Here is a 21,698-nt window from a genome sequence, read left to right on the forward strand (position 1 = left end):
CTGCCCGCGATGGTGAACCGAGCTGATCTCGAAAAGAAAGATAACCAACACACAAGTATAGTCCATCTACGCAGAGTAAATCATGAGGCGAGGCGTCGTCACACAGATTTATCTACATGCCAAGCCAATGATGCCCGCATAGGAATGTTTTCAAAGTTTCCCCCACGATTAAACAGTCGGTACAGTTCTTTTTTACACATACTAGAAAGACAGAAACCACCAGCAGCTTAGTAAGCTTCATCCCTTGTGAGTTCGAGCATCATTTCTTTCTGCCCCCTTTTTGCTGCTAAACCTTCTATCTACAGTTATCAACGCAAATTTATTTCCCAAGTCAGGATAGTTTGAAAGTCGGGGGCTTTATCGACTTAAACACTAAATCCATCTAAATACGAATCCACAGATAAATTAGATGACCGGAGTTCCAAAACCTCCTAGTTTCAGTCAAAGAAGTCCTTGTCATGTGGTCATCATAAAACGACTTCACTATGTCATCTTCAGAGGCAGCAGGATCTCTTTTCCTTCTTTATATCCTTCTCTTTCTCCATTCTTCAAGAGCTTGAAAGGATGTTGCTCCAGCTTAATCACAGCGAGGTTTCATGGCCCCTCACTCGTTTCACGGATGGAAGACCTATCTCGCCCTCATCCGGATCATCATCATCAGGAGATCTTGCTTCTGAGACCTTCTGCTTTTTATTCGTGTTTTGAGAACTTTCGCCAGGCGAAGAGCTGGGGTTTGTCATTTCAAGTCCCTTTTTAGCCTGACGTTGCTCGGTTGCTTCTGTTATGTTCCTTGATGGATCACATTCATGAGGAATGGGGGACGAAGGAGCTTTGGACCCATCATCTTCCATCTTCCTTTGTTTCTCAAACAACATTTGTAAGTACCTTCCTTGTTCTTCAATCCTCAGTTGCAGCTTTCTCTGAATCTGCAGGAATTAAATAACCGATAAAGCATAAATGAATTGATAACCGACAAAGCATAAGTGACTTGGTAACAGATGCTTCGGGACTTAAATTTTACATTTTTTGTTCTATCTAGAGAGATTAGGGGAAAATTCTCAATATTTTGGCAATCAAACACTACATGAGATCCTTGTCTTCAGGCGAAATCGGGCATTCTTTAAGGAGAGTACTCCAAAAACACAGAGTGATAGGTCTTATGGCTTGAATTAGGCAAGCGAAATGCTTTTATGTAAGTAGGAACTCAACTGGGATCTCTAAGTGCATATCAAGCACAGCTGCTCTTAGGAAACATGAAGCATTTTTCTTTTAGCTTTTAGTTAGATGTTTCAGCAAAAACGATTGAGAATCTTATGCACAATATGTGGAAGAGGAGAAGATTCTTGTGGCAGCATTAAGTAAAATTCTACATCTGCAGGCCAGCAACATGCTTCCCTTCACTTCAAGAGAACATTTTCTCGAATGTCGAAAGCTAACCTCAAGTTGTTCGTGGAGCTGCTTCTGAACTTCCATCTGCATTCGAAGTGTTTCAGTGATGTTCATACTCCTGTCATGGAGGTTTAAGAGGCATTTTCATTGAAGCATCAGTCTCAAACTATTACTTCCAAACAGACACTCAAAGATCAAAACAATTAGATTTATGTGGTGAAATTGAAGAAGATTTGGGTCAGCGTTAAACGATAAGGACACACGAAACATGAGAAATTTCCCCATCAGGGACAAGTCAAAACAGCTTCAATACAATCTAAAAAAGTGAAAAGAGCGAATGCTTCAACATGAAAAGAAAACCTTCAGTGAATCAGAGTACATAAATTAAAGACCTAAGAAAATTACTCACGTCTTCAAGTCTCGAGATTTCATTTCTTCCAGTGTACTCAACTTCTCTGAAGATCCTGGAAACAGAGGAATGACCAGTCATTTTACAGCCCAAAGGATGGGAAAGACCGAAAATGCATGGAATGCAAGTACCCACTATATATAAGAGCCTGCTGAAAGGAATTTATATATGCAGAGTGCAGTGCGAGGAACCAACAAGCAAGGATCATTAACAAAACAAATCACCTTCACTCTCTGCTGAATCTGGTTTATATCGAGCCGTTCTATATTTCTGCATTAAAAGGTCATCCATGTAGGTTTGGAATAGAAACTAGAAAAGACGATATCATGCCACGGATAAGAAGAACAAAAATAGTACAAAGTACCTGTAAGTGGCTTTTCACATGATAGATAGTTAGGCCTTCTACATTCATCAGTTTTAAGACACCTTTGGGAGTGGCACCTGAAATTAATGTCAAAGGTAGAAACAATCAAATAAAATGGTCATCCCATACCCAAATCTGAAATCCATAGTGAAATTAGGAGATACGTACGTTCACTACCGCCAAGCTGATTAACAGCCTCCACAAAAGCTTCATGAAGCTCCGGTGTCCAGCGCATTCGGGACTTGCTCGAGGGTGCACTTGACATTTGATTAGCAGCAGAAGATTCTCCAGGAGGTAAAGACTGACTGTGAACAACTGGGGGCAGCTGCAACAGCATAACAGAAAACGTCATCTGAGTATGGCATGCCAGTTTAATTTGAGAAAAAATTAATGAAAGTTAGATAAACAGTATTACAATAATAAAACCATCTCTAGAAATTGGTTGATTTATGCTTACTTATACACTAATTACGATCCACAAACAATGGCCACAAAATTTTCTGACAGATCGAAATGATATAAGCCTAAATGCTATGTAAATGATATTATTGGCTTCAGAAATGTTTCTGAATGGTAGAGAATTCAGTGTGAAAGTCTGCTCACATCAAGCAAGAACAGGTGATGTAATGGTTGAAGCGATTGATAAATTATTTGTATGTAAAGAATGCAAGAGATATCCAGCAAACTGGAATCAATGGAGACTTAACATAACATTCTAAGAAAAGAAATAATTATAGGTTAGCTCAATATATTAGCCAATTTGTGTGGTTTAAACTTTTGGCCTGGCTCTCTCCACTTACTTGAGGCTTTTGATTTTAGTTTTAGCAATAGCTTCGTTTTTTAGTTTAGTTTTTAGAAGCTGTAACTCCTAATCCTAGTATCTTTTGGCCATAGACACTTCAAGTAAGCTGTACCCAACACAATGGGTCAGCTTTATCCTTTTCCGGCTTTGCGTGAAAACCAAAACTCAAAAAACTGAAATTACGCTAAAATTCTGCATTTCACCGTCTTAAGAGTAAGCTTAATTTGAAAAAAAGCACATTCTCAATTTTTCCCAGAAAAATTACAAAAGCTGTTTTTGTTTTCAAACTTGCACCTAGACCAAAAATTCTTTCACAAAACAGTCCGTCCTTTTCCGGTTTATTGGTTTTGTAATGAAAAGTGTAGGGTTTTGTCACCTCTCCAACTATCTCCCCATTAGGGAGGATTTTCTTGGCCCAAGCACTTATTTGTTGAGGAGAAACTGATCCAATTCAGAGTTGTTGTATATGTGACACTTACTTACCATGTCATTTCCGACTGGCATTGTATTTTTTATTTTTTTTTTGGCTTTGAATGTTTAGCAACTGTTTGCAATTATTAGAATGAAAATGTTTCAAAAATTTCAGTTTTTTTCTTAGAAAACAATGAGAGTGCCAATACGTTATTTTTCTAGATAAAATTTTTCAGATTGCGCAATATTAAAAAACAATTGAAGCTACAAAGCATGCCTTCTGACCAGTCTTCTGTTTTCACTAAAAATGAAACATCAATGATTTTCTCGTATCAAACACTTAATATTTATCTCATTTAGCTAAACTCAAAAGCCAAAAATATAAGCCAAAGCGCGAGTGGGTAGGAGCAAGGCCCACAAGGTGAACTTTGATGAGCTTTTCCTACCAATTAACAATTTGGACCAGAAGCAATTATCTAAGACGGCCCTCCCTCCCCGCTCTGTAACCCCGCACCCCACAACAAGCAGAGAATAAGCATCTCATGTAGCGCCAAACATTCAGAGCACATACTCCTGTAGAATTTACCTCACATGCAAATCAAAGACTGCCGAACAAGTTCAGCCTTCTCTACTGGACAAACATCAAACCCCACGACAAGTTAAAAGATAAACTCACCTTTGATGGGTCAGTTGCATCAACATCAGCAAGAATTTGGCTCCAATCTGGATCCATTGCCTCATCAACAGAAATTAATTGTTCAGCCCACTTCCAATCACTTCTTGTAGATTGGTCCTCGCATCCCATGACCACCCCACTGCTCTCTACCTGACAATTCTGGTTCGGGACGTTTTCCGAATAGATAAGAAAATCTTGAAGCTGATTTGGATCCCACGGAACATCTTTGCTTTTGTTTGGAATATCTGTTAATGCAGTAGGTTGTACTTCTGTACGGGGAAGACCTACGGGTAGTGTGGATGTTCTAATCGTGGATGTTGGAGAAATGAATGGAGAATATTGTGGATGTCTTTCATGTTGTACGTCAGAACGAGGGGAAGAAAAGCAGACATCGCTCGTACATCCAGAAGTGGATGAAAGAGCACTTCCAACAGTCCCGTTTTTGAAGAACATTTGAGTTGCCTGCAGAAACGAGATTAAAACATCAACTCTCTTTTTCTGGAAGAGAAAAATCACTCAAATGTTCAGCACTCGAATCCTACATAACCAATATGCATGTCCATAATAACAAAAAGACTATCATTCTCTGCCATGCTTACACTCTTAATGCAAGTCGCAGGCTCTGTCATTGATTAAATGATATCTCCCCACATAAACCCCCGCAAAATATTCATTAAGAATACCTGTTTGAGCACATTATTAGTAGGCTAAAAGATAAGACGGTGTCTACAGAGCCACGTGACTACATTAGAGCACATATCAAGATAAGTCCAAGTCAAAATCCATAAACCACAGAAAATTTCAAGAAAAAACAGCATATATACTGTAAAAACTTCTGAAAAGATAGTTAAAGAGAAATTAAATGAGACACCCAAATCGACTGAACTTTACAACACAACTTAATCAAGCTCTGTCAATATTGCCACGTAAGAGTAGCAATGGCCAAGGTAAGCAACACCGTCGTCTCGAAAAGCTCGAAATTTCTCGTACTGTAGATGAAAGTCCCAAAGTTTCAGACTATTATCAAACATCTAGCCTCCAGTGAGCAACACAGAAACACAAAAACTAACCTAGCATCGTTCTTAAAGCATACACTATTCACATAAAAGAAATCATAACCGTCATGGCAATAGAAGCCTAATCCAGAACCCATAAAGCATGATCATGTCCCAAAGTGCCACCTACTTCTCACACTCAACATCTTAAACAAGAGAGGCCAATTTCGTTGGACTATCATCAAACACATAACCTCCTCCCCAAGGAACTAGAAACAGAGAAACACCAATCCCATCCCGCATGGCACCATCCTCTACAAATTCACCAGCGCTAACCTACCCAATACCGAATCATCATCTCACCAATTCACTACCGAAAAATCATAGTCCCACTAAAACAAATTAGAATCATAAACAACATCGAATCAGAAGCCTCATCCAGGACCGGCTCGAAATCAGCTTCCGCCACGGAATTCATCCTCAGTCCATCATCATGTTTGACCAATAGCAGAATCACAGAAAAAAAAAAAAGTCCCCATCAAAGCAAAGGTTCGGTTCGATAAGAAATATGGGAACCACACGCACACATTCAGACGCCAGCAGCCAAGCCAAGCGACGAAGAAGCAGAGAAGGGCAGAGAGAGAGAGAGAGAGAGAGAGAGAGTCGAACCTCAGAGCACAAAATCCGCAAAAATTCGCGAACGTAACGAAGACCCACGACAGGAAACCAGAATCAGAGAAGAAGGGCACAACCACCGAATCGACCTCGCCACACGGACGATACGAAGGACTCGAAAGCAAACCAAACCACAACCCAGCTCGAAACGAATCGAAATTCCTACGCAGGATCAATCGGCGAAGGGGACGGGGACAAAGAACTACAATCTGCTAGGGAGAGAGAGAGAGAGAGAGAGAGAAATTTGCCTCCGTTTCGCCGTCTTGACTTCAAATTCTGTGTTTTCTCGCTTGGGGTTTTCCCCCTCTCTCTATTTACGAGGGAGACGATGATTGGTGGCGACGCAGGGGCGGACGCATTTGGCTTTACTTGTCCCTCTCTCTCTCTCTCTCTCTCTCTATCTCTTACGTGGCGGTGGCCGCGTGCCCACCGCACGTGCGGGATCCCCCGGCGCTTCCCCATCGCGCTCGCTCTTTGCCCCCTCGTTCGTATCCGCTGATGCGGTCGCGGCGACGCGTGATTTCGCGATCGGACGGCAGCCGACGGAGGAGGAGGAGGAGGAGCGCGGGGCCCGAGAAGCAGGGGAATAACGAGATGATGGTTGGGGGTGGGTGGGGCCCATGGGAATATCGTGGAAGTCCACTTGAGCAACTTCCTTTTGGTTTTCTGCGCCCTTTCGCCCTCCTTGGAGGTCGCCGCCGTGCAACTTTCGCCCCCCACTTTATTATTATTATTTTTTTATTTTATTTTATCTTTTTTGGGTGATGACATAATTGTATCTTATTCTATGCCACGAGAAAGGAAAAAGTTCAATTCATTTGTCACATTCCATTTAGCATTTCCATACTAGAATATCATCCCCGTCATGCATCTCACTTTTCTAAGGGAATTTATCCAGAAAAAATTTAAACTCTGATTGTACTTTTATCGATTCAATCCTAAGTCTTTCATGCAAAAACCAAACTATTACTTTATGAAATGATTTAGTGAGTAGCAAGGTTTATACCGGAATATCCAAGACTTGGGACAAATCCGACTTTTAGCTACTTGAGAGTAGAGTAGATAAAGCGAATTGGGTGAATTCCCGTATATTTGGAAAATTTTCAAAATAGAGGCTCAAGTGCCTTTATTTTTTCAAATAAGAGCCCGAAGTAAACCTTATTTCAAATAAGGGCCACATCAACGCCGTCAAGAGCAAGAACCACCTCCTCCTCCACATCTCCCTCGCCCCGCCCACCCCTCTTGACTATCCCCTCTCCCTCTACCGCAACATCAAGCCCCCATGTATTTTCGCCTCCAATAACATGATCCGATGCCTTGCCCAGAGCAACCTCTCTTTCGGGGTCGATCTCTGTCTACGTGTCGATGCTTCGGAAACGGCTGAGCCCCGACGAGCATGCCTTCACTTTCGTGCCGCAGGCTTGTGGGAAGGGTATAGATTTGTTTGAAGGGAGGCAAGTCCACGCTCATGCTGTGAAGCTCTGTTTTTGTGGGGATCCGTATGTTAGGAACGCTTTGATTCACTTAGGCTCTGTTTGGCGGTGATTTTAATCCTCTGTTTCTATTCCCAAAAACAAAAAAGGATCAGAAACATGTTTGGTAAAAAAAAAAAATTATTTTGATTCTGGTCCCAAGAACACTTTTGTACCACTTTTCAGGGGAGAAAAAAGATGATTTTAGTGTTTTGAAACACTTTTGGGGATCACTTTTTTGTACGATATACTTATGACTTATCCCTCATACTTATAATTAAATTTTAATATAAAATAGTATTATTTAAAAAAAAGTCCACGTGGATTTTCAACTTTACATAAATTAAAATAAATTAATTTAAAAATTGCTAAAAACTAATTTTCTTAAATTAAAATTTTTATTTAAGGTAGATTTAATAAAAAAATTTAAAAATTTAAGAAATGGGGGAAATAAAAAATATTTAGATTTTTAATTTAACAATTTAAAAATAAAAAATTTAAGATTGAAAAAAGCTAAAATTTTGAAAAAAAAAATTCTCGTCACCAGATTCTTCCCCTCCCCTTTTTTTTTAAATTATTTTTTTTTTGTAAAATTTTAAGCCTGTTTTTAAATTCAATTTAAATTTAAATTTATATTTAAAAAATTAGTTTTTAGAAAAATTTTAAATCTAATTTATTTTTTTATATTAAGGGACCTCTAATACACATGTTTTTTTTTTTCGAATTTTTAGCTATTTTATTTTTTAGTCTAATTAAGTTTGTATTTTTATTTCCTATTATATTTTTTCAACTTTTATCTTTTTTTTTTAATTAAAGACTAGACCCCAACCCTCCGCGTCGCAAACTAAATCTCCATTTTTTCTCCATTTTTCGAGCTGCACAAAAAATTTGTCGAGTCGGGTGAAAAAAAAATCAATGTAGTTGAGTTGCAAATCTTGTAAGCTTGTACGATGTGTAATTACAAGATTGCAAAATTATAGGCGGTTGCACAATGAGGAGCTTTTCTTTCATTTTTTTTAATCAATCTAAAAGTCACAAGAAATAATAATAAACAAATGATTTAGACAAATTCTGTAAATGTAATACGAATTACTTTTCAAACAATATAAACGACTACATACTCATGACAAATCGACAAACGAATTGGGAACGGAAATTTTGTTGCTTTTTTTTTTTTTTTTTGCTCCATAATCACTATTTGATTATTTTTCCTATTCTTTGTCATCAAATGTGATTATATAATTATTTGATTTAAATGGCAAATTGGGAACGGAAATTTTGTGCAGCTATCAAATGCGTTTCTGTTTCGAGAACAAAAATTTTAAACAGTTACCAAACGCGTTCTGATTCTTAAAAAATCATCCAGGGAACAGAATAAAAAAAAGTGATTTTGATCGGAATCATTTTTTGGAAACAGAATCATTGCCAAACGGAGCCTTATATTGCGCTTGCACTAAGATGGGTGCTGCGAGGAGGTCCGTCGGCGAGCTCCCGGGTTGTAGAGACGTCGTCACGTGGAATTCGATGGTCGCAAGAGGGCTCCCCTCGCCGGCGGCCGCGAAGTTGGCCCTTGCCTGTCATCGGCGAGGCTGCCCATTGTCGCCAGTGAGGGGAAAAGAAGAATAGGAAAAAGGAAAGAAAAAAGGAAATAATCTAGAAAATGTAAAAAGACCAAAAAAACCCATGGTCGGCCCCTTCTTTATAAGAGAGAGGGCATTTCGGACCTTTATTTGAAACGAAGTCCACTTCGGGTCCCTCTTTGAAAATAAGGGTACTTGAGACCCTTTTTGAAAATTTTCTTGTATATTTTGATGTATAAAAAAGAATAAGTGGAGAGCTATTTATAGATTTTACTAGAGGACTATCTACGGCAATTAAAAGAAATCAAATCGGATATGCATAATCAAAATAGATATAGAAAATCTTGGGAAATAATCTAATTATCTAAAGAATATGTGTAAAATATCTCTAACTTCTTGAGTTTGAATTAATGTTGAACACTGCTACAACACAACACATTGCATGGCATCAGGCTTGGTGGATCCATAGGGGTACTAAATTTGGCTCGTTTAAGGGCGGCGAGTCCGATGATGGTGTCGGCTTCTCGAAAAAAGAAGTGAAAAGTCAAGAATCGGAGGCATTTGAGCTGAACATCGTGTGTCCTTTGCGGTCTAATTTGCTGTTACAATAAGCGGAATAAGCCAGGCACTAATGAGCGAAGGTTGTTGTGTAAAGACGTGTCTTCGCAATGTCGAAGAATACCTCTGTGGAAAATTAAGTTTGATTTGAGACACGTCCCCGACATCGTAATGAACACTGTCAATTGGTGGGGAGTGTGTCGGGATCTCGGGGTGCATTGGGTGCTATGTGCACCCGATAGGGTTGCCTCAAGAATGAAGGCTCTGGTACTAACTTTAGAATGAGAATAGTGTAGATAAAGAGAATTGGGAAAATTCATGTGTATTTTGATATATATATAGTTCCGGTATATTTTGACATATAGAAAAGAGTTATTTTTAGGTTTTACTATAGGATTATCTAAGGTAATCAAAGAAGGTCAACAACAGATATAAAAAATCATTGGAAATATCCTAAACATATATAGAAGGTATCTAAAATATCTCTCAGAAGTTTAAATCAATGTTGAACAGTGCTCTAACACGCTACGTGGCAACGGGCTTGGTGGATCCGCAATGTGGGAGGCGATGTCTACCTATCCGGCTCGTTTAAGGGCAGCGAGTCTAGTGATGGTGTCGGCTTTTCAAAAAAAGAAATGAAAATTCGAGAATAGGAGGTGTTTGAGCCAAACAGTATGCGTCCTTTGCGGTCGACTTTGCTGTTGGGATAGTAACTTAACAAACATGACTGATACGGCTAACATGGCTACATCAAGCGGAATAAACCAAGCATTGCTGAGCAAAGGTTACAGAGTAAATACACATCTTTGCAGTGTCAAAAAGTACCTCTGTGGAAAAGAAAGCTCGTTATGCAACATGTCGCTGACATTGTATCGCAACCATCATGATGCTTACTAAAACATAACGAATCAATCAAATGAACATTATCGTGTAATGAGGAGTGTATTGTGCACCAAGTGCTATGTGCACCCGATGCACTAGGGTTGCCTCAGGAACGAGGGCTCTAATACCAACTTGAGAATAGAGTAGAAAAAGAGAATTGGGAGAATTTTTGTATAGCTTGATGTAGAGAAAAAAGTACATGAAGATCTGTTTATAGGTTTTACTAGATGACTATCTAAGGCAATTAAAGAAAATCAAATCAGATTTTCAAAATCAAAATAGATTTTGAAAATAAGAGAAAATATCCTAAATATCTGTAGAAGATATCTAAAAAAATCACTAAATAGCTTAATATATAAAAATATTTTCTAAAGTTGTTTTATGATGAATCCCCTTGATCGACTAGTTAAGTACATTTAATCGGTAAGTAATATAAAAATTTTCAACGTGTTGATCACAAATAATACGAAGGAGGGAATGCATTGGAAATTTTAATCTTTCTTTAAATAGATGTTTAATCAAAGTCTCTAGAGAACTCGTTAGCAAAATTTAAAAGTTTAAACGAAATTTTCCAAAAAATAGTAGCTATTTGGGTGGGGTGAGAAGTAGTAAAATGTTCAACTGTTAATAATAACAAAATACTCATTTAAAATTTGCCAAGAAGCCACATCACCAAATTATTACTGGAAAAATTACTAGAAAAGTCCCGAACCTATTACAATTATGTCAATTCAGTCCTAAATCTTTTTTTTTGCCGATTTAATCCTAAACATTTTGTAATTATACCAATTCAGTTCATCTCGCGCATTTTGTCCAGCTAATGCTGACGTGGACGCAAGTGACCAAAGACCTAATATTTTAATAATTTTTGGATTTTTTTTAACTTTCTTTCTTTCTTTTCCCTTCCCCCTTCCCCTCGCCTAGATCCGGGGCGGCGAGGTCGCCTCGCCCGACTATGCGAGGCTAGCAAGAGCCTCGCCGATCGTCCTTTGGCCTATCGCCAAGGTCCCGCGACCGGCTAGAGGTAGGACAATAAAGGAGAAAGAGAAGAAAAAAAAGAAAAAAATAAAAAAATATTAAAATATTAGGTTGTTGGCTCGCCGGCGTCTACGTTAGTCCCGGCCAGCCAAAATTCACGGGATGAAATGAATTGACGCAATTGCAAAAGGTTTAAGACTAAGTCGACAAAAAAAAAAAAAAGCTTAGAATTGAATTAGCATAATTATAATAAGTGTATGGGTTTTTTGGTAATTTTATCAATTATTATTCGCAGCCACTTTCATCTTAACACGCGCGCACGTGTGTGTCTATATATATATATATATATATATATATATATATATATATATATATATATTATCCTTACTACTCACTACTCACTAAAATCAAGTCATTGGTTAATCGCCCACTTCATGCACGTCCAATAACTTTAGACTATCACCGAGGTTGCGCAAAAAGTTCGTGAATCCTAATACCCTGATAGGTCCGTTTGGACTGGTCCGGTTCTTTCAGGGTCTAGTAGGGCAGGCGGGCGGGCGGGCTGGGCCTAAAATGATCCGATGTCTCAACTGATCCGATTCAGACGTAGAAAAACTACAACATGCGTACAGTTATTTTCCAAAAAATATTTTTCCTAAAAATGATCATTTATATCACTTATAAAAATGGATGAACAAAAATATCTCCTTAATCCATGAAAATATTAAGATGTAAAATATTGCCGATGATAAAAAAAATTAATTAATTGATCATTTTAAGTGATACGAGTTATTTTTATTTTAGATAACATATTTTCAAAATTAATCAAAGAAACGGAGCCTAATTAAAATTAATCAAAATTAAGTATCTCCGGTTATCTTGTTCCTGGAGAACACCACACTCCCTTCTGTCTTAATTATCCTCTCTTATTCCCTCAAACATTCTGCACCTCCTCATCACGGAGACTCCACCCTCTCCATTCTCTCAATTCTCGTGAGCCGCCGCCTGTCGACCTCCACCGCGCAACAGTCGCGAGCCCCACCGCTCGATAGTCTCTCTCTCTTGTGTCATTCTCTCTCTCTAGGTTCAAGCTCCATCTGGTTCCATTTCGGACCCGCGAAATCTAGCCCTCTCGTTTCGCTTTTCTTCGCTGCCGCTCAAATCTAGCCCTCCTTCACCGGCTCACGCTCCGCTCCGGCCACCACTCTATCGACCCGACAAATACTCACTAATCTTCCCTCGAAGGTTTTTTTTTGTTTTCCTCATACATAACCTCCCCGGGGTGAGTTTTGCGGTTGACGCTAATAGCGTCCGTTGGACTTTCCAAATATAGATTTCACAATTGTTACGGCAAATTCGATTGTGTTAATGACCATTACGCTACATGTATTTACGACGTTCGCTTCTAGTAATCTTAACAACCGCAACAGTTATCACACCAAAAACACAATTACCTCTTTTCTCCCGCTTACCCTACTTATTTTAGATTACATTAACTAAAGATAAATTAGTAGTTTTACAATTAACAAAGTTTTATACTATTCATAGGTCTCACATTGGCATAAGGCTCATTCTTCGATGTTCCTATTAGTTTTGTTTCTTTTCGAAATATTTAGTAGGATAATTGGCTAAATTCACTTTTGACTTCATACTATCGACACTTCACGTGTCATCGGCTGGCTTGAGATATTATGTTTCAATTACAGTAGATAGACCCATGCAGTGTGATTTCATGCCCAATGGAAGAGCGATGAGAAATCCCTTGGACATTTAGCTCGCTACTACCCAAGTTAGGAGCTACAACGAGGGATGAGTGGTTCCACGGTAGATCAAACCTAGAATCTACCGTGTCTGAATTGGATTTCAGTTTTTGGAACCTTGTTCGATTCTAGGATCTACCTACCCTAGAACTGGCCAATTCCTTTTTTTTTTTTTTAATTTGATTTTTGCATTCCTTTTTTTTTTTTTTTGTTTCAATTTTAGCTTAGCAAAATCAAAATTAAAGCAACAACGAAAATTCCCCTTCAGATAGGTCAAGTTTCATCAACAAGACTACCCATCCCAGACAAAACCATTTATAAGTGAAACAATTTGTCAAACCTAACAAGAAAATTTGTATTATGGTGTTGTGTAAAGTGAATGAAAGGAGTTGATTCAAGAGTAAACTAGAAACACGTGTAAAATAGTAGTGATTAGTTAATTTGGTATTTTCAAAGTGTATATTGAATTTCTCTTGCAATGGATATACATACATATTGCACCGGAGCAAGTTTAAAACTAATCCCAAATGGAAGAGCATATTGAATAACATTGGTAACGAAATGATGTTCCAAATTTGGAAAGTTTGAGATTACTAGTACGAAGATTGTTGAAAAGTTCCATAGATACTATTAGATTTCAGGTTACCTTGGTTTGTTCGGATTTCCAATTCCCAATCCTGTTCTTCGAATCCAACCGGACCGCAGAGTACCAATTACAAACTGAGGAGTCCCAAAATTGGGAATTGGGCCAATTTTTAGGGTTGGTTCGGTCCAATTCCCGATTCCACCCCGGATCCATGCTCACCCCAAGCTACAAGTCCCAAGTCAAATATAGATTTCGCAACCATAATCTGTTTGGTTGATTCCCAACGTATTGCACCACCACTGTGGGTGAATAAGCAACCACCGGTGGGTTTTGTAGCATATGAATCGAAGATTTAGTTAGCATCATTGTACTTTCTAATACAAGGGAGGAATCGTTACAAAGAAAACCACATTCCTAATACCTCTCAAATATCGGATTACCATGATCAAAGCATTCCCATTATCATGGTTAGGATGCTTTCTATACCTCAATCAACAAACATCATAAGCTAGAAAATTTCATTAAATCTATCAAACTTCCAAGAACTTTCACATAATCAGTCTTTATGTTTCTTTAGACAAAGGTTAGCATTACGAGGAGAATTCACATAAGCGATATCAAAATGTCCAAGTTGATCGTTAAAAAGTCCAAACCAAAACTTAAGCTAATAAGTGAAGGGAGATCACACGTATATAAAGAGCATATAAACTCCATTGTCAAGCAATGCGAATACTTCAACACCCTATCTCATGTACAAGGAGATTAGGAGTGACATGAAATTTGACCAATGTAGTGGACGCACGCATGAAAGGAGTAGAACCTGGGCACCGATACCATGTTAAAATGTCAATGACATAAGTTTTTGGGATGAATTTTCTAACAGTAATATTATCATACCAAATGACAATTTATTCCCACCACCTTTGCGAGGTAGGACCACATAAATCATATTTTCCCTTAGGTTCAGTACATGCAGCACCTCACTCAAGGGCGAGGTCAACTCGAGCAAAACCTAGCCTTTTCCCAAAGCTCGGGTAGGTCGAGAGTCTCAAAGATAGACATCATCTTCGTTAAAGACTTATGTGCCTAGTAGCACCGGACTCTACCACCCATTCTTTCGCTTCGGCACCAATGTCCGCTCGAGAAATTGACTGCAGCAACAGCCCTATTACATAGGGAATTCGGCATGTCCAAAACGAGGAATGATTCAAAAACCGATTGGATAATCGAAACCGAGCACCAATTCTCCCATGAACAGGCGCCAGGACAATCCTGAGGGAGCCGGTGAAGCTGTCGCATTGTTCCAGACAACCTAGGTTTTCATTTTTTCACTAACGGAGCTGTCAGAATGACAAGGCATTGTCTCCTTGAAAGGTTGTCACCTTTTCATGCATGGCAGAGTCTAATTTTAATTAGGTTCCTCCCGCAGGTATCAACAAAACCAACCTCCCTAACAACCTCCCTGACAATTCGCACGTACCCTTCAGATCGACCCTCCGTAGAGAAAAAGGTTGCGTTCCTTTTTAAGTCCATCTTTCCCCGTGAAAACACCCCGACCATTTCCATAGCTCCTTGCCCCAAGCCCCCCCTCCTCGTTGCCACCACCGGTGGGTCGCCGGTGACGACCATGGCTCCGTCCGTCTCTACCGGTAGGCTCCTCGAGCTCAACCTCATATCGGCCCAGGATCTGGCCCCGGTGTCGAAGTCCATGCGGACGTACGCGGTTGCGTGGGTCCACCCCGATCGGAAGCTGACCACGAGGGTCGACGAGAAGGGCCATGCGAACCCTAACTGGGACGACAAGTTCGTGTTCCGCGTGGACGATGTCTCCCTGGAGACCGACACCTGCGTGATCACCATCGAAATCTATGCCTTGACTTGGCTCCGTGTGGTTCTCGTCGGGACGGTCCGCGCGCTCCTCAGCAGCCTCATTCCTCCATCGTCGCGGACGCGGACCAAGAACACGCCTATGAGATTCATGACCCTGCAGGTATATTTCGTTTGCGAAATAGGAAACCATATCATCTTTGTGATATCAATCAGGTCAGTTGACGGTATCTAACGATGAGGATCGAATTGTGAACACCACAATTCGCAGGTTCTGCGTCCATCTGGCCGGCCACAAGGAGCGATTAATTTCGGCGTTTCGCTCATCAATAGCTCCATGCGTAGCATGCCATTGAACTCAGAGCTGAGCGGGTCTTTGGCCTTCTACGGGGGCGAACAGGCGGACCAAAGGGACTATAAGCAACCCGGTAACTATGGCAACAAGAACCCCCCACAGAAGAATCACACGAAAATCCACCTATGGCGATCGCAGAGCGAGAGGACAAATGACTACTCCTACAACCCTGGAAGCACCGTTTGCAACGACTCGATGGTCGGGTTCAAGCAGACGAAAGGCGGGAGCTTGTTGGGGTCGATAATATCTGATGTGGGCCCATCAGCGTCGATCGTGGCGGCCGCAATAGCCAAGGGGTTGCTACACCCTAATAAGAACAACCGCGACGACGCCGAGAGCTCCATACTGCTCGACAATTGGACGGAGAAGGACAGCATCGAGGGCTTGAGGACAAAGATCGAGCGGTGGCGGACTGAATTGCCTCCGGTACATGACCGACCCAGCAACGGCAAGAAGACTGCCAAGTCGGGTGGGAACCACGGGAAAGATCGTCCGCGAAGGCACAGTGATGGAGGCGGCTTGTTCTCTTGCTTCGGAAACGCGTATGGATGCGAGTTCTCCATCAGCTGCGGCGGTGGCAATGCCAAGAAGATCAGGTACGGCGGCGGCTAACGTTCTTCTCGACCGAAGCGCAAGAAGAAGCCTACTAATTCCATAAGAAGCGCGCATCTCCAATCTTAACGTGATCGAATTGTGTTTCGAGCGCGAGAAGGGAATTAAACATTAGTCTACCAATCAATATCAGAAGTGTCCTTTCTGGGCTCGTTGCTGCTATCTGATATTGATCTATGTGTAATTTCTTTTGGGACACTGAAGGATGTGTGTGTATTAATGTGGAAATGGTTATCCAAGTGGTAGGACAGAGTCAATTATAAGAATGATTCGGAGCAGCCTTATATCTGAAAGAATACACAAATTTATGATCATATCACTATGTGTTTAACTCTTATAGAACCTATTTTTGATTGTGGAAAATCCAGAAAAGGATGTGAATTTTCACTATGTGCTTAATTAACATGACGTATCGCAAAAACTTCTTAGTCTGTTTCAAAGAAAAAACAGAGCGAAGCAACTCGAAGTTCGCAAAATGTTAGCGATCATACAATAAATATTGAATCCTAAAGGAAAGGGAAGGAATTAGAGGTTGAAGATGACTTCTTCTGTTTCTACAAATCTCATGTTAGCCTATTGTCAAGTATCAAGTTTATAAATTTAGACTTGCCCAACTGAGACTCAGTTGCGCTCGGTTATATCGATTCAATGTCGATCGAGTTCGATTCCTACCCGATTCTCTAAGCTGGTTGTGATCCAGCACTGGCGATTATAACATTTTGTGTGTACTCGTACAATTCTGTGTGTTTTGCCAGTGTTAGTGTGTTAACATTCTCTTGTTGCTCTAGATGAACTGTTGAGATGCTTACAGATGGGGACAGAAATGTATAACTAGCGATTATAAGTTGACGGATTGAAAACAAGTTTGTTCCATCATAAGGCTTAGTACAACGAATGGTGGACTGAAAATCAGTATGTCGCCCATAATTTTCTAGCACATGGTTCGGCATATCAAGTCGCCAATAATTCCATTGCTAACCTACTGCTGCTGGATATGGCTAGTTCATTGTTTGGATTAGCAATGTTCGCGCTGAATCAGGGCCTATGCAATCAGTCTCTTTTGTTAGAACATGTTGAGACATTGGGTTCTGACCACTGCTCGTGACTTGAGATCCGAACTCAATCTCAGATCGTTAAGAACGAAAGATAATTGGGCTGGAGATGAAAGAACCGAGCTAGATTTGCCATTCGGGACTAGACCCTCATCTGTTTTAAGTATGGTTTGTCGCGAGCATCCATCACTGTCAAGATCTTTCAAATTGGCAGGTATACAAGTTCCATTGTGGCGCATGACAATGCCGATTTGCCCATTTAGATTCGGTAAGAAGGCTGTTTCGCCTTTTCAATCAAAATCAATGGCGCCAAGTCTGTCTTCTTCAGGGACCGGCTTTTATGGCCATACCTGAGATATTGAAGTTCGAAATGAACTGATTGACCTCAAGTACTTCGCCAAAATTGCAGCATGAATGGGAAAGAATAGAGCAATTCCATAGATTGGGATGTAATTTAATATGGATCCTTTACACCTTATTTGTTTCTTTAACTGGACCAACATGTTCAACACGAACAACTGATAAGCGAGTCGAAAGCTTCCCTGATGGTCACATACGCCGGTTCACTCAAATTTTAATCGAATTAGTCGAAGGAAAACGAAATTTACATCATGTAGACCTTCACATGTTATGAAGCCTAGGAAATTAATGTTCTACAGGAGGCCAACAACTGGCGACGTAGTGAATATCGGCTTCTCTCTGCCAGCATTTGGTGCGTCACCATAGCAGATGCTTTTCCTGCGTGGCTTTGCCTCTCCGAGCATCGTCAGGACATCCCGCATGGAAGGCCGCTCCTTGGGCAGCTTCGCCGTGCAGAGAAGCGCGACCCGCAGGACGAGAAGCATCTCTTCTTGGACCGTTTTGCACTGGCCCGCTATGCTGGTGTCCAGCGTTTCATCCACTGTCTTGTTGTCCTTGACCTTGGTCCGAACCCATTCGACTATGTCTATGGACTCTCCAAACGATGGGTCCAAGGGCGTTTTTCCTGTCAGGAGCTCGAGAAGGACGACGCCATAACTGTATATGTCGCTCTTCTCATCTACTTTCAAGGTGTATCCATACTCTGCAATAGAATGGCGCAACTGCTATTGATCTATATTCCTAATTTCGATTGGTCACTCTTAAAGATTGTGAAGGAGATTGATACTAACCAGGTGCTATGTATCCGTAGGATCCGGCCACCACTGAAACAGTCTCGTTCTTGTGGATCATCATCTTCGCCAACCCGAAATCCGCGATCTTTGCCTCGAGATTTTTGTCAAGCAAGATGTTATTCGACTTGATGTCCCGGTGGATGATTGGCGGATGGCAATCGTGGTGGAGGTAGTTCAGGCCTTGCGCCACTCCGACTGCAATATTGTACCTCAAGACCCAGTCGACCAGCAACTTCGCAGCCTGCTTGCTGTGCAATGCCGTCCCTAGGTTCCCGTTCGGCATGTACTCATAAACCATCATCACGTCGCTCTCGTTGTGGAGATACCCTAACAAACGTACAATGTTGCGGTGCCGGAGCCGTCCTAGGAGATTCACCTCTTGCAACAGATCGGAGCCATTCTCTAGATCGGAGCCCGATCTCCAGAGCTTCTTGACCGCCACGTTGACGTGGGGCCGGTGCACTTCAGCCTTATAGACCATGCCAGTCCCGCCCATGCCAATCAAGTTGGATTCATTTATACAAGCAAGGATGTCGCTGCTAGTGAAGCTTACCCTTTGGAAGGCCACCAGCCTCCAAGGCCATTCCTCATTGCCTCTCTTGAACCAGTCATAGAAGAAACCATCATACAGATACCACCTTCTGTATAGAAGCCTCCCAGCGAAAAATGCCAGACTGAGAGATAAAATCACGGACGTGCCGATGGCGCATCCCACGAGGACGTGATATATGTGCATGCCTCTTTTACTTCCTGATGTTGCAGTGGACTTTTTTGAACACGGTGGGAGAACCCCGCCACAGAGTCCAGGATTGCCTGCTAATTCAGAGGGATTGATGTTAGCAAACATGCCACTTGATGGGATGGGGCCGACGAGATTGTTGTACGACACGTTAAGTGTCTCCAATGTGGGCGAGCTTCCGATAAATTCCGGTATTCGACCGGCCAAAGAGTTGTTGGACAGATCAAGAATGGCTAATGTGGGCATAGTGGAAATCGCCCTGGGGATCCCTCCAGTCAATCTGTTGTTTCTGAGATTAAGTTTCACCAGTTTCTTGCACGAGGTTATGCTCTCCGGGATATTCCCCGAAAAATGGTTGTTCGAGAGGTCAAGCACTGAAAGTGACGGGCAATCTTGGAACTGGTCTGGGATGTGGCCTCCCAGGCTGTTGTTGGAAGCAATGAAGTTCTGGAGGTTGGAAATGGAGAAGATACTAGGAGGAACAGAGGACTCCAGGCGATTATTGGAAATATCGACAAAAGAAAGAGAAGTAGACAAAGCGATGTCTTGCGGGATCTCGCCGGAGAAGTCATTGTAAGCTAATTCTAGCCTTTGAAGGTTTGGCAGGTTTCCGAGGCCAACCGGAATCATCCCAGATAGAAGATTGTGCTGGATGCGAACTCTAATTAATGACGCACAGCTCGAGAGGCCTGTAGGAATTGGGCCTGAGATGGAGTTGTTGAAGAGGATGAGCTTAGTGAGGTTCCCTGAATTGCACAATCCTTCAGGGATCTCACCGGATAACAGATTTGACGACAGGTCTAGCCACTGGAGTGGCGAGTTCTTGCCAAGATTGGTCGGCAATGTACCATTCAGCGAGTTCTTCCACAGCTCCAGCACCTGCAAGTTGGTCAAATCCCCAAGACCATGCGGGATCGGCCCGGTTAGTTGATTGCACATCAAGTTGAAAAGCTGCAAATTCTTCAAGTTTTCTAGCTCTCCTGGAATCTCCCCTGAGATCTTATTGTCCGAGAGATCTAGGAAGATCAGTGACGAAATGTTGCCAATTTCTGGTGGAATCTTTCCCTCGAAACTGTTTGAGAACAGGTAAATGGTAGTGAGCTTTCGCAAGCTCCCCAATTCTGCTGGAATCTGTCCACTGAGAGTGCCAACCGCCAAGTCAAGATACCGGAGATTCGTAAGGTTCCCGAACTCAGGAGGAATCCCACCCTCGAACTCATTGTAACCCATGATGATTGTCTCCAGAGACGACAACTGCCCGAGTTCTCCAGGGATTGGCCCAGTGAGGTTATTCCCCGAAAGCCCGAGGTACTTCAGATTCTGCAGATTCTTGAAGGACGTCGGTATCGAGCCCTCAAAAAAGTTACCCCCCAAATCTAAGCTCTCTAGAGCCGTCGCGCTCCTGAGATCCTCTGGAAGAGGACCAGCGAAGTTATTGCTCGAAGCATTGACTCGCACTAGCCCTCCAGCCCTTCCCAGGCCTACAGGAAAGCTGCCAACGAAATTATTCTGGCTCACATCGACGCTCTTCAGCGAGGTCACATTAGAGAGAGCACTCGGCAACGGCGATTCGAACGCGTTACAGGACAAGTTGATGTGAGAAAGTCTCTGCAGCTCTTGAATCTGATCAGAGACACGGCCACTCAGGTTCATGTTGGAGAGATCGAGCTTCTCCACGAACCCTTCCGAGCCGCATGAGACTCCAGTCCAGTTGCAATGGATTGCGCCGCCCTCGGGCGCGATGCTTGGGGCTCTCCAATCATCAAGGGAGCCTAAAGGGTCAATCAGGCTGGATTTTATGTAGAGCAAAGTGGAGAGCTCATCAATGGGTGTGGGTTGAGCTCCCTCAGCAAAAACAAGAGAGAGGCCAATGGAACAGTAGAAGAACAGCAATTGGAGTTGCATTCTTTTTTGCCAGTTTCTTGCTGTTCTTCAAGGGGCTATTCTTGGGGTTCCTCTGTTCTAGTTGTGCGGCAATTTGGGCTTTCTGGAACAAAGAAGAGATGGGTGTGAAATGGGTATTAATATATGTATCCCTGTTTGGTTTTTTAAGGAATTACGATAAAATTAAGTGATCAGTTTTGATTAGTATATGAAAATAACCCGTGACAAGACAAAGTTGTGAGTTGAGTTTGTGGGTTCAGGGGGATCTTAAGCCAGCTAAGAATCAGCAAGAGATGAGTGTGAAGCTTTGGACTCATTGAGATTCGCAGAGACATGAAAACATGGGAGGGAATATGTCTCCAGAGTTGCAGTGGTTCGTTTGTACTCTTGGTTCTTCTATAATTGATTCATATTGGTCAACTCGAGAAGTATTATTAGTTAATAATTGACCTGCCCTTTTTTATTTCCTGGAAAAATTCGAAATAAGGATATAAAGTGTATCTTATTTCAAATAAGGGCAACAACTATTCTTATTGTT

General features: G+C 41.5%; 4 protein-coding genes across 4 annotated transcripts in view; 2 read left to right on the plus strand and 2 right to left on the minus strand.

The window, feature by feature from the left end:
- LOC125315459 (putative disease resistance protein At3g14460) overlaps positions 1-21,698 on the plus strand; it is a 707,586-nt gene that overhangs the window by 380,672 nt on the left and 305,216 nt on the right. The gene's annotated exons all lie outside the window — the stretch shown is intronic.
- LOC115734170 (protein PHR1-LIKE 1) lies at positions 114-6,079 on the minus strand. Its single transcript, XM_030664787.2, has 8 exons — positions 5,716-6,079; positions 4,052-4,513; positions 2,331-2,487; positions 2,163-2,239; positions 2,023-2,068; positions 1,799-1,853; positions 1,438-1,507; positions 114-926 (listed from the first exon to the last, which is right to left on the minus strand). Exons 2-8 carry the CDS (start codon positions 4,502-4,504, stop codon positions 582-584), a joined length of 1,203 nt encoding a protein of 400 aa, XP_030520647.1. The 5' UTR covers positions 4,505-4,513; positions 5,716-6,079; the 3' UTR covers positions 114-581.
- Positions 15,054-16,606, plus strand: LOC115734172. The gene is made up of 2 exons (XM_030664790.2): positions 15,054-15,527; positions 15,636-16,606. The coding sequence occupies exons 1-2, from the start codon at positions 15,165-15,167 to the stop codon at positions 16,329-16,331; spliced, it is 1,059 nt and encodes a 352-aa protein (XP_030520650.1). The 5' UTR covers positions 15,054-15,164; the 3' UTR covers positions 16,332-16,606.
- Positions 18,009-21,236, minus strand: LOC115734168 (leucine-rich repeat receptor-like protein kinase PXL1). The gene is made up of 2 exons (XM_030664785.2): positions 18,535-21,236; positions 18,009-18,446 (listed from the first exon to the last, which is right to left on the minus strand). Exons 1-2 carry the CDS (start codon positions 21,179-21,181, stop codon positions 18,037-18,039), a joined length of 3,057 nt encoding a protein of 1,018 aa, XP_030520645.1. The 5' UTR covers positions 21,182-21,236; the 3' UTR covers positions 18,009-18,036.

This window comes from Rhodamnia argentea, chromosome 6 (genome assembly GCF_020921035.1).
Source record: "Rhodamnia argentea isolate NSW1041297 chromosome 6, ASM2092103v1, whole genome shotgun sequence".
Classification (NCBI taxonomy): Eukaryota; Viridiplantae; Streptophyta; class Magnoliopsida; order Myrtales; family Myrtaceae; genus Rhodamnia; species Rhodamnia argentea.

Coding starts and splice junctions, on each gene's coding strand:
- LOC115734170 (XM_030664787.2), bottom strand. CDS start 4,504: ATGTTCTTCAAAAACGGGACTGTTGGAAGTGCTCTTTCATCCACTTCT. Junction 2,240..2,330: donor TCAGCTTGGCGGTAGTGAAC/GTACGTATCTCC, acceptor CATTAATTTCAG/GTGCCACTCCCAAAGGTGTC. Junction 927..1,437: donor AGCTCCACGAACAACTTGAG/GTTAGCTTTCGA, acceptor TAATTCCTGCAG/ATTCAGAGAAAGCTGCAACT.
- LOC115734172 (XM_030664790.2), top strand. CDS start 15,165: ATGGCTCCGTCCGTCTCTACCGGTAGGCTCCTCGAGCTCAACCTCATA. Junction 15,528..15,635: donor TGAGATTCATGACCCTGCAG/GTATATTTCGTT, acceptor CACAATTCGCAG/GTTCTGCGTCCATCTGGCCG.
- LOC115734168 (XM_030664785.2), bottom strand. CDS start 21,181: ATGCAACTCCAATTGCTGTTCTTCTACTGTTCCATTGGCCTCTCTCTT. Junction 18,447..18,534: donor CTACGGATACATAGCACCTG/GTTAGTATCAAT, acceptor ATTCTATTGCAG/AGTATGGATACACCTTGAAA.